General features: G+C 34.3%; 1 protein-coding gene across 1 annotated transcript; it reads right to left on the bottom strand.

Annotated features, from left to right (window-relative positions):
* Positions 1-291: 291 nt before the first annotated feature.
* Positions 292-4540, bottom strand: LOC111913853 (protein SMAX1-LIKE 4). Its single transcript, XM_023909562.3, has 3 exons — positions 2831-4540; positions 2004-2247; positions 292-1893 (listed from the first exon to the last, which is right to left on the bottom strand). Exons 1-3 carry the CDS (start codon positions 4195-4197, stop codon positions 352-354), a joined length of 3153 nt encoding a protein of 1050 aa, XP_023765330.1. The 5' UTR covers positions 4198-4540; the 3' UTR covers positions 292-351.
* Positions 4541-16492: the final 11952 nt, after the last annotated feature.

The following is a 16492-nucleotide window of genomic DNA, read 5'->3' as shown; positions in this document are numbered from 1 at the left end:
TACAAACTTACAATATACTAAGGAATTCCTGACAAATATTAACTTACTGTTGAAAAAAAAAAAGATAGATAATGACTTAAATAAGAAATTCAGATTATCAGTAGCTAAAGCTCAATATTTTTAAAATTCATTAGACTGATTTGGATGATCAATAATATCCATATAAAAAGCTTTAAGATATAAGGTTTTTTTTTTTTTGTTTGATTCAAGGGTTCAGTAACTTAGTCATATAACATTTTTTCATATTGGATATTTTGATTTATTTGCATCGTCATATAAAAAACAAAGGTCTACATAAACAAAACATTTGATTTATAGAAATTTTCATATTTTTACAAAGGTAAAATAAACCTACATAACAAAACATATTTTGATTTTGTTAGGGAGATTCGAACCCATGAACCCCTCATCCTTTTCTTCTATACCAACCCCACCCCCTTCTTTTTCATCTATCACCAAAGAAACCCTTAAACTTTTTACTCCTTTCCCCCCTTTTTTAACCATATCCAAGCTCGTTTGAAAAACTTCTTTAAGCCATTTCTCAAACAAGCCATTCAAGTATAACCCACACCCAAACAAAATCTCATCTAACACCATGTCTTCCACTTTCAACTCAAATTCTATGCTCCCAAACACTATCGCTAATACGGCTCTCAACTTAAACAAGAAGCTCTCTCTCATTAAGCTATCTCGAGCCAAAGATCGGTCAAATACAAAGCGGGTTTTAACCGTTTCAAGAAACCCGAGTGGGTTCCTTGGACTACCATCCATTTCGCGGGTCAAATCACTCGAATTAGGGCTGAAATCTAATGTGTTTTCATTGTCATCATCTTGTGCCTCAGCCTTAATATTGAGATCAAGAGTATTTGAGCTTGATTGCCTAGACAAGTCTTTCTTGACTTCTTCCTCTTCGATTCTTGGAACTTTTCTCTTGCTAAATTCATCCGAATCCCATTTGGGTTTTCGTTTTTGATCAATTTCGGAAGTTGAATTCATCTCGTTCACAACCAATTTAATTCGGGCTAATGAAGATCGGCTTCTTTTATCATCACCAAGATGATCACCCTTACTTAAAATGAAGATAACTTGACCATTTTCGCCAAATTTCCCCTTCTCAAATCCATCACTTAAAGATTTTAAAAACTTCCCATCTCCAAAATCAGCATCTTCCACCAAAACAACAGCATTTTCTTGACCTTTCAATGCCCTTTCAAGATTTTCACATTTGTTAACCGAATCCCTCATGTTAAAGCACAAAAGCAAATCACTAGAGCCAAACATGGCCTCCGTAATCGCCATTGCCAATCTTCTTTTCCCTATAGAGTCATTACCCTCCATCAAGAACCAAGAATCCTTTTTTACAGCTTTAGACGATGAAGTACTCATCAAAAACTCAACAATCGAGTGCATTTTCTCCGAATGCCAAGGCACATTCTCTTGTAAACACTTGTAAACATCTTGTCTTTTGGACAAATCTGAAGCCGAATTTCCAAGACCAAGTGTGATTTTGACTTCTTTATCGTCTTCTCTACTCTTGAGACAATCCAAGTTTGGTTCTTGATCGACATTGGAATGATTCCGGCTGCTGAAACTGAGATCAATGTGACAAGATTGCTGTCTTCTGAATCGAGGATAAGAACGCTCTCCACCACCATTTTGAGACTTCAAAGTGTCACCAAAGGAGATCGATGAGATGTTTTTGACATGATTATTGTTGTTAGACCAAAATGGATAGCGTGAGGAGTTGCAGGAGTAGCTTTTTCCAATCAATCCTTGATTATCGTTGCTGATTAATGATGATGAATTCATGCAATTGTTATTCAGATTTTGCTTTCCTTGATGTAGACTTTGGCATAGTCTGTTCCACTTCCTCCTAAGCTCAATTATGTTTTCCTGAAAATCCGACACAAAAAATCTTGTGAGCTACTAATTAACAACGAGTTATTAATCTTTGTCAAGGGTATTATAGTATTTTCATATTATTATGGGAGCAATGACCATACCTTGTGAAGGCTTGATGGAGATGTTGAAGGGTGAAGCCAAAATGGTAAGACGGTGGAGGGCTTATTTCCGGCAGCTGTGGTGGCGGCGGCAGCAGCTTCCTTTTCATAATTGGAATTGCATTCTCCACAACAACTCATCACCACCATATCATCGTCTCCCTCCTCTTTGTTGTGTTTCAATGGCTTCATATCCACCATTTCATCACTTGTGTTATTTGACATGTTTACCCTTGAGTCATGCCCACTACAAAACCATCAATAACCATATTAATATATAAATAAATAATTTTCTAGAAACCCCATTATAATTAATACTCACTATACTACTAATGCAAAAATATGGGTATTAGCTTTTTATACATAGAAAGAATATAATATAAATAAAATCCTTTCTTAATTATTGATTACTAAAAACGTATTTTTTTTCTCAAAATTAAATAGAAACTAAAATAATGGAAATAAATTTCATTTTTGTTTTTTAAAATGAGAAAATTGGTCATTGTCTTTCTTTTTGTTCAATCAGAAAATATGTCCCAATTTTGAGCATAAGGACAAAACTAAAAGGCAACGAATAAAAAGAAAAAGAAAAATGAAAATCAACAACACTGTCTCCTCTTCCAACGTCACTTTTTCCAGGGTCAGCATGCTCTCATGCCTTTGTGTTCAGACACAAGAATGTTTTTATCTACAAACTCAAAAAAGCCAATTTTATTTCTAAAACTTCACTTAAATACATAACCAAATTTGTTGCTTTCATATGATATCCGATTAAGTAAACGAAAGTATTGTACTTTATGCAATAGAAGTTGTACAATAACCTAAATTACCTCGTCGTCGTAGTAGCATTGAGACTCAATCCAAGTCCACCAGAAGGAACAGAAACAGCTTGAAGACTCCATTGAAGCTCAAGCGAAGGTTGTTTCTTCTTGCACTTCATGAATGTCTGATAATTTGCAGTTCCAATTAACCAAACTTTGTTTGTGACATTATATTGTGAAACCAATCTCCCAATTTCAACAACAAGATGATCCACTGGACTATAACCAGTTACTCCGATCTCTCTCTCATCCACAGTCCATTTCAAGTCACCTGCGTATATGATCACTCCTCCTCCTGATGACGACAATGATTCAACTTTTCTTCTTAAATCTGATAAATTCATCTCCACTTCCTCCCTTTTCATGAACCTCAATGGCACTGATGAGAACTGAAACTTTATGAAATGAGCACATCTTAATTCATCAGGGACATCGCCTTTATCTACTTTTCCCATTAGCTCGATGACTACGCCTTCAGTTATCGATAAAGAATCTCCGACAATAACTGTGTTTTTTCTTTGCTTCTTCCCTAGCAAAACCTCCATAACCAAGCTTACATCTTTCTTCAAAGAATGATCGGATTCTGGAGATGGGGTGTTCTTCGAAGGTGAAATGAAAAGTGGGTTTTGGTCAGGAGTGTGATTCAAGAAATGGGTTTGCCAAAAGTTAGGGTTTTGATGATGAGGGTGGTACTGGTGATCAGAGTTTGGTGATGAAGGAGATGAGTAAACGCCACCACCGGAGCTGCTAAAGAACACTCGTGGTGCAGAAGTTAAAGAGTTTGAAGAAAAATCTTCCAAATTGCTTTTCACAGCAGTACTTGAGAAACCCGCTTCCCTCATAACCCTACTAACACTCGGGTCATCAAGAATCGACAGAATGAGCTGCTCAAGCTCCACTTTAATGGCTAACAATGGCGGCTGTTGTTGTTGCTGACACTGTTGCTGTGTTTGAGTCTGTTGATTCTCAATACAACCCCTTCTCTGATGAGCTTGAGCTCTCTTGAGTGCAGCAATGAGAGCATTAGAGAGTGAAGGTTGGCCATGGAGGAGTGGCCCAGGAGTCGTCGGCAGCCTGTTGAGAGCCACATTGAAGCAAAGCTCAAGCGCCCTACAATGGAGGGGTGGTGTAGTTGGGGTAATATGGGGATTGTGGAGAATAGTAGGGGTATTATGGGAAGTGGAAGAAGTGTTTTGTGATTTGAGGCAAGCTCTTCTTAGAATACTGGCTCTTGAGCTCATAAGAAGAGTCGCAGCGACATGAAGGGGAGTGACCTGAGCATGGCCTCTCCTCCTTGCAAGGCTGAGAGAGTGCTTCAACACAGAAGCAGCCTCTGTTGTTAGTGTCTGTTGTACAGTACAACCTCCTGAGCGCATCACTTGGCTCCAACACCCACCCCCCACACCCCTCTAAAGATGAAACCCTAGCTATGGTGTTATCTTTCTTCAAAAAACGAAACCCTAGTTACTCTATCTCTTGTAAACCCCACCCACTTGTTGATCTTAAAGAAACACAAATGGTAGAATTAGGGTTCTCTAAATGATGAAGGAAACCCTAGTTTTCTAATCCACAACCTGTTGTTCTTCAAGAAACACAGTTTGAATTAGGGTTTGTTATTGAGCTAGAGAAGAAGAAGAAGAAGAAGAAGAAGAAGAAGAAGAAGAAGAATAGGCTATAGTAGTAGCATGTATGATACACCACCTTTATATATACATGTAGTTAATATGATCAGTTTCTTTACCTTTTAATATTTATTTTCTTGGTTAGATAACTTTTGTAGAGTCGAGATATTGGAAAAATGTTGTTATGGGTACAACAATTGATGCACATTGTACTCATTAAAGCAGTAGTACTTGCTCTGTCATCAGCAAAAGCTCCCATGCAATCACTTTTTGTTTTGGCTTTTATAAATTCTCATTGATCAATTGCTAGCTTTTTCTGTCTTCGGTTTACGGTTAAGACTATCAAGTACCTTTTCTTTTTCCCCACTACAACAATACGTACATACATTATACATACATATAAAGGTTAGTTTAGTAATTTCACATCAATAAAAATATGATGTAATGTAAAGTGAAATTTCTATACCTTAATTATTGAAGAGTTTTGAAATAGTTTTGATTGCCTCAAAAGCAGTTTTTATTTTGGAAATCAAGTTTGTTACTTTTTCTTATATCCAGCAAAGTATTTTTTTTTTTTTTCCTTTTTGTATAACAAATGCTAATTACATACAATGTCTAACATCATGAAAAGGAAATTACGAATAATCATTCTTTTTTAAGATGATTAATGATCGTTGGAGTATAAAAAAATTGATTTTGTGATTGGTGGCTGAGTATGGAATTTGAGAAATAGGAGTCTGTTAAAATAGGGTGGGCCCCTAGGGAATTGTGTATTTATTTTTGATAAAAATAAAATTAAATAGAACCAGGCAGTGCGGTTTTGGTTACTGCTGCTTTGAATAGACAGACAACCCCAGCAGAAATTCAAATAAAGTGAATAAAGGGAAAGTTGCCCCCACACTCTCATCATACATTTTAAAAGCAAAGTGCTTCCAACCTTTTTCATGTTTATCATTTCTCTTAGCAATTCTTATTACAAACTTTATATATATATATATATATATATATATATATATATATATATATATATATATATATATATATATATATATATATATATAAAACTGTAAAAATGTTCTCTGTGGTTTCTCATATTATGTGGTTTTGGTCCCTCATCCGTTAAGTTTAACAGGTTCGTTGTTAACTTTATTAAAATGACAATTTTACCCCCAGTGATCATTTTCGCAGTTTTGTCTTTTACCATACTATAAGGACCATTTTTGCATACATGCTTTTTATTTTATTGAAGTATTAAATATTAATAAATATTATTTTTAATATATAATATTATATATTAATAAATATTGTTTTATTGGATTATTAATTTATTTTAGTTGATTTTTAATTTGTTTTTTGGAGTAATTTTTTTTTATTGAATTATTATATATCAATACATATAGATTTTAATATATAATATTTATATCGTAATAAATATTACATTATTGGATTATTAATTTTTTTAGTTAATTTTCGTAATTTTTTTTATATATATTTTTTATTAGATTATTACTTCTAATTTATTATTTTTCTTCATATACTAAATATAGTTTTATTGGATTATTAATTTATTTTAGTTAATTTTATTATTAATTTTTTTTAGTCGAAGGAATTTTTTATTGAATTATTATATATCAGTATATATAGTTTTTAATATTATATATATATATATATATATATATATATATATATATATATATATATATATATATATTATTGTGGGATTATTATATATTACAAAACATTATTTTATTTGTTCAGTAGATACCCTACCCTGTTCCACCCAGCATTGCAGGTAGCCACCTGCGACAACCTCTTCATAATCCACTGGAATCCTTTATATCACACATAATGCGCAACAAACACCTATAACAATTATAAGTGGTGGTGTTGACCGAGTGATGGTGGTGGTATTTTCCCTATGGTTTCTCATTATAAGCTACATGAAATGAAGGTGTTTGACATTGATCATAATAATTTCGATGATGAGAGACGATGATCTTGCGTATCCTACGATTTTGTGGTGGAAGCAATAAAATATACAAGAACTATTATTATAAATTAAAAATAAACTAATAATCCAATAAAATAATATTTAGTATATGAAGAAATAATAAATCAAAAGTAATGATCCAATAAAAAAATAGTTAAAAAAAAAAAAAGAAATTACAAAAATTAACTAAAAGAAAATAATAATCCAATAATATAGTATTTATTATGATATAAATATTATATATTAAAAACTAAATGTATTGATATATATTAATTCAATAAAAATACTTCGACAATTTAAAAAAAAATAATTAACTAAAATAAATTAATAATCCGATAAAACAATATTTAGTATATGAAGAAAGTAATAAATTAAAAGTAATAATCCAATAAAAATAATTTAAAAAAAGAATTAAAAATATTAACTAAAAAATTTAATAATCCAATAATATAATATTTATTATGATATAAATATTATATATTAAAAACTATATGCATTGAACGCACATTGGGTGATGAGGCATCTTGAAAAGATTCTTGAAAGATAGCGCTTTCAACTTGAGAATCTTCAGAGAGAACATCAGAGAGAACAAATCTTCTGGATCACTTCATTAGGTTTATAGATAGCAGCAAATTAATTGAGGAGACTTCAATGCAATCTGTCACATAATCTTCAAGTCAGCCACCTTGCATCTGATGTTGACAAATTGAATGTTGAAAGAATTATCTTTATTTCTTGTTCCTTCGAATGAGAATTCTTTGATGCTCACGGATGAAGCTTCGGCTCAGAAATCTCGATACAGACTCCATGAGTCTCATCTACATTTTGAATTCATTTTTCAAGACAAAAGTAAAGTAAAAGAAAACTTTAGCACACAATATTTTTGGGGTTTTTCATATTTTCTGAAAAAATAAAATAGAAACAAAAATATTTTTGGATTTTCTGATTTTTCTGAACAAGAAATAACACTATTTTTTATTTTTAATTTGCTGATTTTTGTTTGATTTTTGAATTTTTCTGATTTTTGTTTGATTTTTGAATTTTTTTTTTAATTCTCCCCCTAAATTTGTGCATAGAGGAAAACTATTAACAAATTTAACAAAAAAAAATATATATTTGTGATCAAAGTTGTGAGACAGTCTTAACTTGTTTATCAGTACCATAACATTTATGAATAGATCTGGTCAATTGTTGGTATTGTGGTTCACTTAAACACGAAGGATATTGACAATTTTTTCCAAATATACCATTTAGCTGACAACGGCCACGGGTATTGTTGTCCACTTAAATTAAGCAACGAGATCTACAGACAGCCTCTAAATGGTTCAATTTTAGTTGCACTAGAACGTGTTCTCCACTTCCCGATATACCCTAATTATCAAGAACTTCCAAAGAACTCCTTACTTTAGGTGAATAGACAATTATTAAAGAGGAAGTCAGATTTAGAAATAGATGCATATGTTGTGTCCCTGGTCGGATCTCTTTCAATCACGCAGAGGGGACAACATATGGCTAACTAGGATAGAGGGATTGAGAGGTAGAATGTTGCATATGTTGTGTCCCAAGGTTGTAGAACTCGTTATTCGGTACCTGTTCGGCACACTACCGTGTAGCGAGTACTCGGGGGTACTCGGATTTGGAAATTTGTGTAGAAATATTTTTAGGGGAATTATATATGTCAAAATCATAAGATAAAATCATAAGTTGATTGAAATATATAACAAAATTGGATACATGTGAATACACAAAAAATGAAAAACACACAATGGTCTCACTTCGTGAATAATTACTGAAAATTTAAGATATATATGTAGTAATAATCGCATCTGTGTGTGTTAAATAATAAATCATTATGCATATTATACATATTAATCACCGTGTTGACCGGATTTCACAACACTACTTAGTTCAGTAAGGGGCCGATCGGGGAGTACTCGAGATTATGTAACTCGCCTCGGCAAAGGGGAGTAGCGAGTACTCGGAGGAGTAATCGGCCAACTCGGCGAGTTTTACAACACTGTTGTGTCCCAGGTCGAATCTTCCGATCACGTAGAGGGGACAACATATGGATAACATATAGAAATAGTTTCATAGATAAGAAGGTGTGTAGAAATAGAGTTGCATATGTTGCATTCCAGGTCGGATCTTCCGATCACGCAGAGGAAGCAACATATAACTGACAGATAGAAAGCAAGAAAATAATTTCCTACATACCTACTTTATCAGAACCGTTAATCGCCCTATCAGAACCAAAATTAAGGAAAGAAGTTCGTACATCAAGGAAAATTCGAACCACTGTTCTAGATGCGTATTAATTTAGTGTATCCTGTAGGTTCCCATGTTTATCTCACTGCTCAATCTACCCGAGCGTCGTATGGTCAGTCCAAAAAATCCTACCTAAATCCACACTTTCAAATCCTTCGTGCCTACCAGCACATTGATCACAGAGTCTAGACAATTCAAATTTAGTAATTTGCACATGTTTTAGACTGACCATTATCACTTTCTTGATATCACTTCCCAATAATAACTACTAACGGAAAACTATTAAGAAAATGAAAAATTGTCTTTAAAACGAATCAGAGTAAGATAAACTCGGGAGTATAGAGAAGAAAACGCAAACTGTAATTCACCGATTGAATTTGCATCCAGAAGGTCTGAGAACAGCACGCATAATCTCAGAGTATATCCGAAAATTCTTCATGTTATTAAGCACTAACCCCATTTGTGATCTCTTCCTTTCCTCCTTTCCTGCAAAAGGACACATACTCTCAAAAAAACGGTCTGAATGTTGTACAGTTGAGAGATGTCCCCTATCATGTGCCTGGAACAGCCACTATCAACAAACCGAAGTCTGATGATATGCCTCCATAGCTGCTTTGACACAGAGCGGGATCAGTTGGTCTTTGGAACCCAATCCATTTTGAAACTGGGTTGACCTTTGTCATCTTTGCAAGGTACTCTCTCCCAAGACATATCCTGCTTATCACAAACAGAAGATGTATAAATATTAGAATCATTGGAAGATTTGGGAGATTGAACCTTCGGTACCCATCTGTAGTTGGGTTTAACCCATTTCTTTTTCGATCTGATGGGTGGCTCAGTACTTTCTTTTGATCTTGATGCGTGCATTGAGATGACTTTGACCTAACCGGTCTTTGTTTCACTGGAGCATCTCTTGGATTTGGCTTCTTGGCCGACATTCCCTTCTTTCCCTTGGGATTCGGATTCTTGGCCTTATGGGTTTGATTCTTGGCCTTCTGCGCGTTCCAGTGATCATTGTTTGAACGTGACCTTGAGGGATTTCTTTTGGAGTATCCCCCTCTTGGCACGTTCTGCCACTCTTGTGCATAGTAGGGAACGTATGCACGATTAGGACAATTTTTGGCAATGTGTCCAGGTGTTCCACAGTGAAAATATGTCTTTTTCTTCACTGTGAAGTTGTTTCTTCCTGCCCCTGGTGGCATATCCTTGCCTTGTCTCTTATTTTTCCCACAAGCACAATTGCAGCAGGCACTCCGTTTCACTGGAATTGGTGGCATGTATTTCTCAACAGCAGGTTGATCAGAAGCAACTGAATTCGAAGCAATAGATTCAGAGCTCAAGGAGATGTCGGTTTGTTCAATGGTTTTCTCCTTGTTCTCATCTTCTGCTACTTTACCGGCACATGAAGTAGAAACATTAGAATCATTCAGCTCAACACTTTCTGGCACAAATGTAGCTGGTTTGCCATATTGAAGATGTGCCTCCTTGTCAATTTCTTCCTGTGTCATAGGGATGGATGTGTAGTTATGATTGAAAGGTGGAGGAACACTATCATACCCTAGACCCTTTTTTTGATTATCTTTGAACTTTAATTGGATTTCAAATAAGGACTCGACTGTCTTACTTGACGCAGTATAATTTTTGAAACTAACATCTGTTTTTCCACACTTAATTTTCAAAGCCTCAAGTTCTTCAGTTACAACATCAAATTGTCTCTTAATATAGTCATAATTTTCACACTTGTTGCTAAATTCTTCCTGAAGCTTCCTAAAGTCTTTGATTTTTGCTTCTAATTCAGCCTTCAGGGGTTTTTGTCCTTTCCTAAGTTGATATCCTTCGTATTTTAGGTCCTCGAATTCCCTTTTTAGCAAATCATTATGTTCACGAAGAATTTTAATCGTATCTTCACAAGATGGAGTGCATGAAACTTCAGTGACCGGGATGTTTGCGGAACTCATTGTTTTTCCACACTTCAAAGCGTCAAGTTCTTCAATTACAGCAGCAAGACTAAGACAATTGAGATCTTTTGTCTTCTTGATGACAGCCACGTTCATATCACATGACTTCGGAAGTGCATTCAGCAGCTTTTTGTTTATCTCAGATTTAGTCAAGAAGATCCCAGCTATATTAATCTCAATAGTAAGTGTAGTAAATCGCTGCAACTAAGCTTCCAGTGTTTCTCCAGGGATATAATTGAACATGTTGAAGTTTTGTCTTAACATCTCCTGACTACTCTCTTTCATGTCTTTAATTCCCTCGTAGACCTCAAAAACCATTAAAAGCACAACTAGAAGACAAAATCAAACTTAAAAGTCAAATTTAAAAATGCCCTTTGACTATAAACCTCAAAAGTCAAATTTAAAAATTGAAACTCAAAAGTCAAACTTAAAAGTCAAACCGAAAAGCTAAATTTGAAATTTTAAAAGTCAAACCAGAAAGTCAAAGGTCAAACTTGAAAGTCAAAGTTAAAGTTTTAAGTAAAAAGTCCAAAATAAAAGTCAAAATTTAAAAATTAAAATTTGGGTTGAAAATGGAATTTAAAATTAAAAGAAATTGAATTTTGGGGTTAAAAGTGTGTAATTTGTGAAACTAGAAGCGACTGGGAGTGGTTTTGAATTAAATTTTGAAATGGTATTCCATCTAGCAGGCTAGATCAGCTGGTAAGGCGCCTTGCTGATGAACCCGGGGACCTAGGTTTGATCCCTGGCAACCCCAAAACTCCCCGAATTTTTTAATGAAAGTTGCGAAGACTGAGCTGACCAGGACCTCCAACCGAAGACTCGCACACCGTTCGAAGTCACTTTAGCTGTGAACACCGTTCGAAGCCGCCTAGCCATACACGAGACCGAGTTGCACACGTTCGAGGCTAGCCGCAAACCGCCGGCCGTCAACTCCGGCGACCGTAAACTCCGGCCGCAAACTTCGGTCGGCCGTAAACTCCGGTGACCGTAAACTCCGGCCGTAAACCCTTCAAAGGCCGTAAACACTGCTTCAGAGCGCTAAAAAAACAACGTTTTTCACCATTTTTGCTCCAAAACGCGATCCAGAACTCGTTTTTATGAAAAACACGAAGAACAAACCCCCCTTATTTTGCCAAGATCTATCCAAAAACGTAGAAATCCTTCAAAAATAAGATCAAATAAGCTCCAGATCTGACAAAATTGATTGATACAAACCAAGTTCTGATACCACTTGTAAGTCCCCAAACTGATTGTGTATCAGTCAGAACCAATTGATGGTGCGGAATCCCAATCAATTGGATGATGCCAGATCAAAATAGAAGAGAATAAGAAGAAGAGTAACTTTAATCTATGATGTAGTGATGATGAGAATGAAGTTCCTTACAATAGATTCACACAAACTCTCTTCTTCTCCCTTGTTTCTCTCTCTAAAACACCTTAGAATACCCACACTTAAACTCCTTGTCCCTCACACAATTATGCACTCCTCACCCTATATATAGAAGACATGGGTCGTGAATGGGTTTATGGCTGTAAACCTGTTCACGGTCGTAAACACGTATACGACCGTAAACACCAAGTTGTTTACGGTCCAAGACACAAAAATACATTTTCTTAGAAAAGTAAAGTATAAACCATAATTTTGACCCAACATATATATATATATATATATATATATATATATATATATATATATATATATATATATATATATATATATATTAACATCTAAATTTTCAAACCCAAAAGTTTCATTTTTAATTAACTAAAATCATTGCTCATAAAACTCAACTCAAAAAAATCACAAGTATGAAATAAAAATCATCATCAAAATATCAGAGTATTCCAAAATATCTAGAATCATAAACTGCATGCGAATGCGTACAATCAAGTCTTCGCCATCCAGTGATCATCAGAAGTATCTGAAGCATATTTAATCAACTACTATAAGCACAAGACTTAGTGAATTCTCTAAAGCATCCCAAACAATACATCACAAATAAACAATTATTAGTTTTCAGCAACCTTGGAGACTACCCGAAGTCTTAGTGGGTAAACAACACGCCTTGTGTGTTATCAACAATTATGGAGACTACCCGATGTCTCAGCACACACGGTAACACATATCATAGTAATAAAAATTAGACATAGTTGGTCAACACATATATTTTACCAAACAGGTAAGTATAGTGAGCAGAGTCACCTCACACAGTTGACTAAAAGAACTCACACCCAAACTGCCAGAACTAGACTTTGCCTATTAAGTACACCTGATAACCCTAATTAACAATTAAGGTAATTTTACATACATAACTAGTCCCAAGCCATGTCTAATCCATACTTTTCGGCAAAAGACCGTTTTACCCATTTTAAAACCAAAACCCTCACAAATTGACTAAAAGGCACACTTGGTCAAAAAGTCAATGAAAGTCAAAGGTCAACACATTTGACCTTACGCGCGGTCAGAGTGGTAGCCCGAGTGGGTAAGGTGGCATATCGGTTAGAGATTCCTCATGAGCTGAGTTAAACTCATGACACCATCCATGTTTCCTAGTTGATGAAGTATGTGGTTGATGAGACAGTTATGGTTCCCTTGGAGGACATTCAGGTTAATGGTCGCCTGAATTACATCTAGAGGCTGGTGGCGATTCAAGATAGGAAGGTGATGACCTTAAGGAACAAGGTATTGAACTTGGTCAAAGTTCAGTGACAACATTAGAAGGGCTCTAAGTGGACTTAGGAGCCCCCGAGGTTGAGATGCGTGAGCATTATCTGAAACTGTTCGCGGCGACTGACTTCGAGGACAAAGTTTGATTTTAGTGGGGGAGAATTTTAACATTCGTTTCCAAGTATTTCCATTTTCAACCTTTAAATGTCAAATTTTTACACAATAAACCCTTATGCTTAGTGTACACGAAGTGTACGCCGGGCTGGGAGTAACTCTTTAAGAAGGATTGAGGTGGAGGTTGAGTATGTTGGGTATACTTGTGTTGCTCCCAAACCCTAATTTTTTAGGGTTGTGTCCCCTATTTAAAAATCTTATTTCCCCTTGGACCTTCTAAGACCAACCTCCATCCCTCTTAGCTTTAATATCGAAATCCTAGCTCTTAAGTGTGTGTTTTGAAGCCTTGATGTGACTCTTAAGTGTTCTTGGTGGTGAAGGAAGATCATTGAAGAAGTGGTGGAGTACTTAAGTCCTTGGATCCAGAATCTACACCTCATTGTTCATCTTTATAAGGTATAAATTTCATACCTTGAGGTTGGCTTTACTAGATCTTGTTTAAACTTAAGTTTATGTCCATTTTGTCCCAAAACCTTAGTTATTGTGAGTTTGGACTACTCCAGATCATTTAAGCTATACTTTCTGGCGTTTTAGAGTGCATAGTGTCAAAAAAGGCAAGCTTGGTCCTTTCCTTTCATCCATGCATGGGCTACGGAGTTTTTTGTCATGTTAGAAGTTAGGGTTTTGGGATTAAGCTTTCTTTAGCCATGCAAAGGCATAAATTTTCAGACTTAAAGACAAAACCGAAGTTCTATCTTCAAGAGAGCTAAAGCAAGTAACAATTCTTCTAACATTTTTAAATATACTAGTCTTTATCATAGAATTCTAGGTTTCGTGTGCCCATAATTGTTTATGTGAAATTCTGATGTGCAAATCATCTGTGATTATTTTATTTTGTAACCTAAAAAGCTCGTCAGTGGTATAAGAACCATCTAGGGTTTTTCAAAAATTCCTTGCCTCCTTGCCTTTTTTTCAAAATTTGCTAGGGTTTCCTAGTTCCTAGTTCCTTATTTGTTATTTTAATTTCCTTAAAATTTGAATAGCTAAAATGAGGTAAACTAAACCCTAATTTTTAAATTTATAGAATGATTAAGATTAAATAGTTTAATTAATAAAAAGTCTAATTAAAGATGATTATGTAATTCTTAAATGATTTAATTAATTCTTTAATTAAAAGATAAAAATTAAATCAAATATCGTTTAAAAGATTAATTAATTAATTTTTAATCAAGATAATGAAATTTAAACCTTGTATTTTCAAAAGGTTTTAAAATACACTCTATATCTATATATGAGAATTTTAATACTATATGTATAACGTCATGTTAGTCGAATCAAGAGTAGATACCATTCACGAATCCACACTATAAGTGAGATATAAGGGAAAAAAAACTTAAAAAATAACCGCTGGATAGGTGTCTTTTTCATCCAATGCTTCTTTGTGTGGTGGATGGTCGTTAGCTGAAAGACTTCGATAGGACATAATCATATTATAGGTATATATATATATATATATATATATATATATATATATATATATATATATATATATATATGTATGTATATATATATATATATATATATATATATATATATATATATATATATATATATATATATATACCAGAACCTTCTATAAAATCCCACTCTAGTTTCTTTAGGAAAAATATGAAATTGTATGCTAATCCATGAAAACGACGTCATTTATTTATGAGTCGTTAGTGGAGCATGTGTCGTTAAGCAGCACACTAATTTGGGACTACAAAGATGAAATGATGGCACAAATTGAGCTTATGGTGGTTAATAGAGCGTGTATGGTTAACCAGTACGTTAATGTGAGATCATAAATGAGAACGAGGTTGTTACGTAGGTTTGCATGATTATTTACATCTTGTTTGTGATCCTTGGTATCACAAACAATAAATTGAAATTGAGAACGAGGTTGTTACGTAGGTTAGATGTATCTAGAAGGATCTAAGAATTTTATATTAAATTGAAATTGGTAAAGTGTGTTGCTCACCTAAAATAAATTCACAATTAGATTACGGCATCTCTCTTCTTAATTTTGAATTGTATTTATGGATCGTAGCCTTGAATATTAATTTGGGTTAAAATATTAAGGAAAAATCAACTAACTAAAATCTTATCTCTTATTTTAGATATCTGGAAATAGTGATTTTCCTCTTCCACCCACTCACAACTTCACTCTTTCGTCGATCCTCTCAAAAGACAAGCTTATTGGTCCAAGTTACATGGACTGGATTCATAATTTGAAGATAACATTGGGATATAGAACTAATAATATGTTCTCAACACTCCAGTCCTAGAAATTGATGAAGAAACTATTACTCCTGAGGAATTGGTTAAATACAAACAACATGTTGATGACGTCACCAATGTCGCTTGAATTATGATTGCAACCATGGAACCTAACCTTCAAAAGTCCTATGAGGATTACTGGCCCTACGAAATGAACTTTCCTCTTGCTAAAATTTTCCATAAGAAAGCAAGGAAAGAGCTTTATGAAGTCGTCAACACCCTAATGGAATGTATGTTCAAAGAAGGTGAATCTATGTGTGCTTATGTGCAGCAAATGTAGAGACATGTAAAGAGATTGGGGAAGCGTAATACGAACTTTGACAAGGAGCTTTCCATTGACATGGTGGCTTAGGAGTTCATCATAAAGACTAGCATATTTACATCAACATGAATTCTTGTTGGTGTCTCAAAGGTTCCACGTTCTTCATCAACTAGCTAGCCTCTGCTTGACGATGCAAAGAACAACAAAGGTTTGTTATTTCTTTATATCTTCTATGATTGGTGTTTTATCTTTCCATTTATTGCAAAATGATCCTTGTTGGATTGTAACTAGTTTATAATTGTTCAAAATTTTCTAGTCTTCTATTGCTAAAATATCATGTTTTCAAAACTACTTTTGAACATAAAACTAACAATTGTTATCAAATCCACCTTGAAAGTTTTGTTAGATTTTATGATTTTTGGAAATCTTAGTTTTTGGAGAATATGGATTTCTCATTGACAAATGCTTCA

The sequence above is a fragment of the Lactuca sativa genome, chromosome 5 (genome assembly GCF_002870075.4).
Source record: "Lactuca sativa cultivar Salinas chromosome 5, Lsat_Salinas_v11, whole genome shotgun sequence".
NCBI classification, from domain to species: domain Eukaryota; kingdom Viridiplantae; phylum Streptophyta; class Magnoliopsida; order Asterales; family Asteraceae; genus Lactuca; species Lactuca sativa.
The sequence above is the reverse complement of the archived record's forward strand: the minus strand, read 5'-3'. Positions and strand labels throughout refer to the sequence as shown.

Coding starts and splice junctions, on each gene's coding strand:
- LOC111913853 (XM_023909562.3), bottom strand. CDS start 4,197: ATGCGCTCAGGAGGTTGTACTGTACAACAGACACTAACAACAGAGGCT. Junction 2,248..2,830: donor AATGCTACTACGACGACGAG/GTAATTTAGGTT, acceptor ATGGTTTTGTAG/TGGGCATGACTCAAGGGTAA. Junction 1,894..2,003: donor CTCCATCAAGCCTTCACAAG/GTATGGTCATTG, acceptor TCGGATTTTCAG/GAAAACATAATTGAGCTTAG.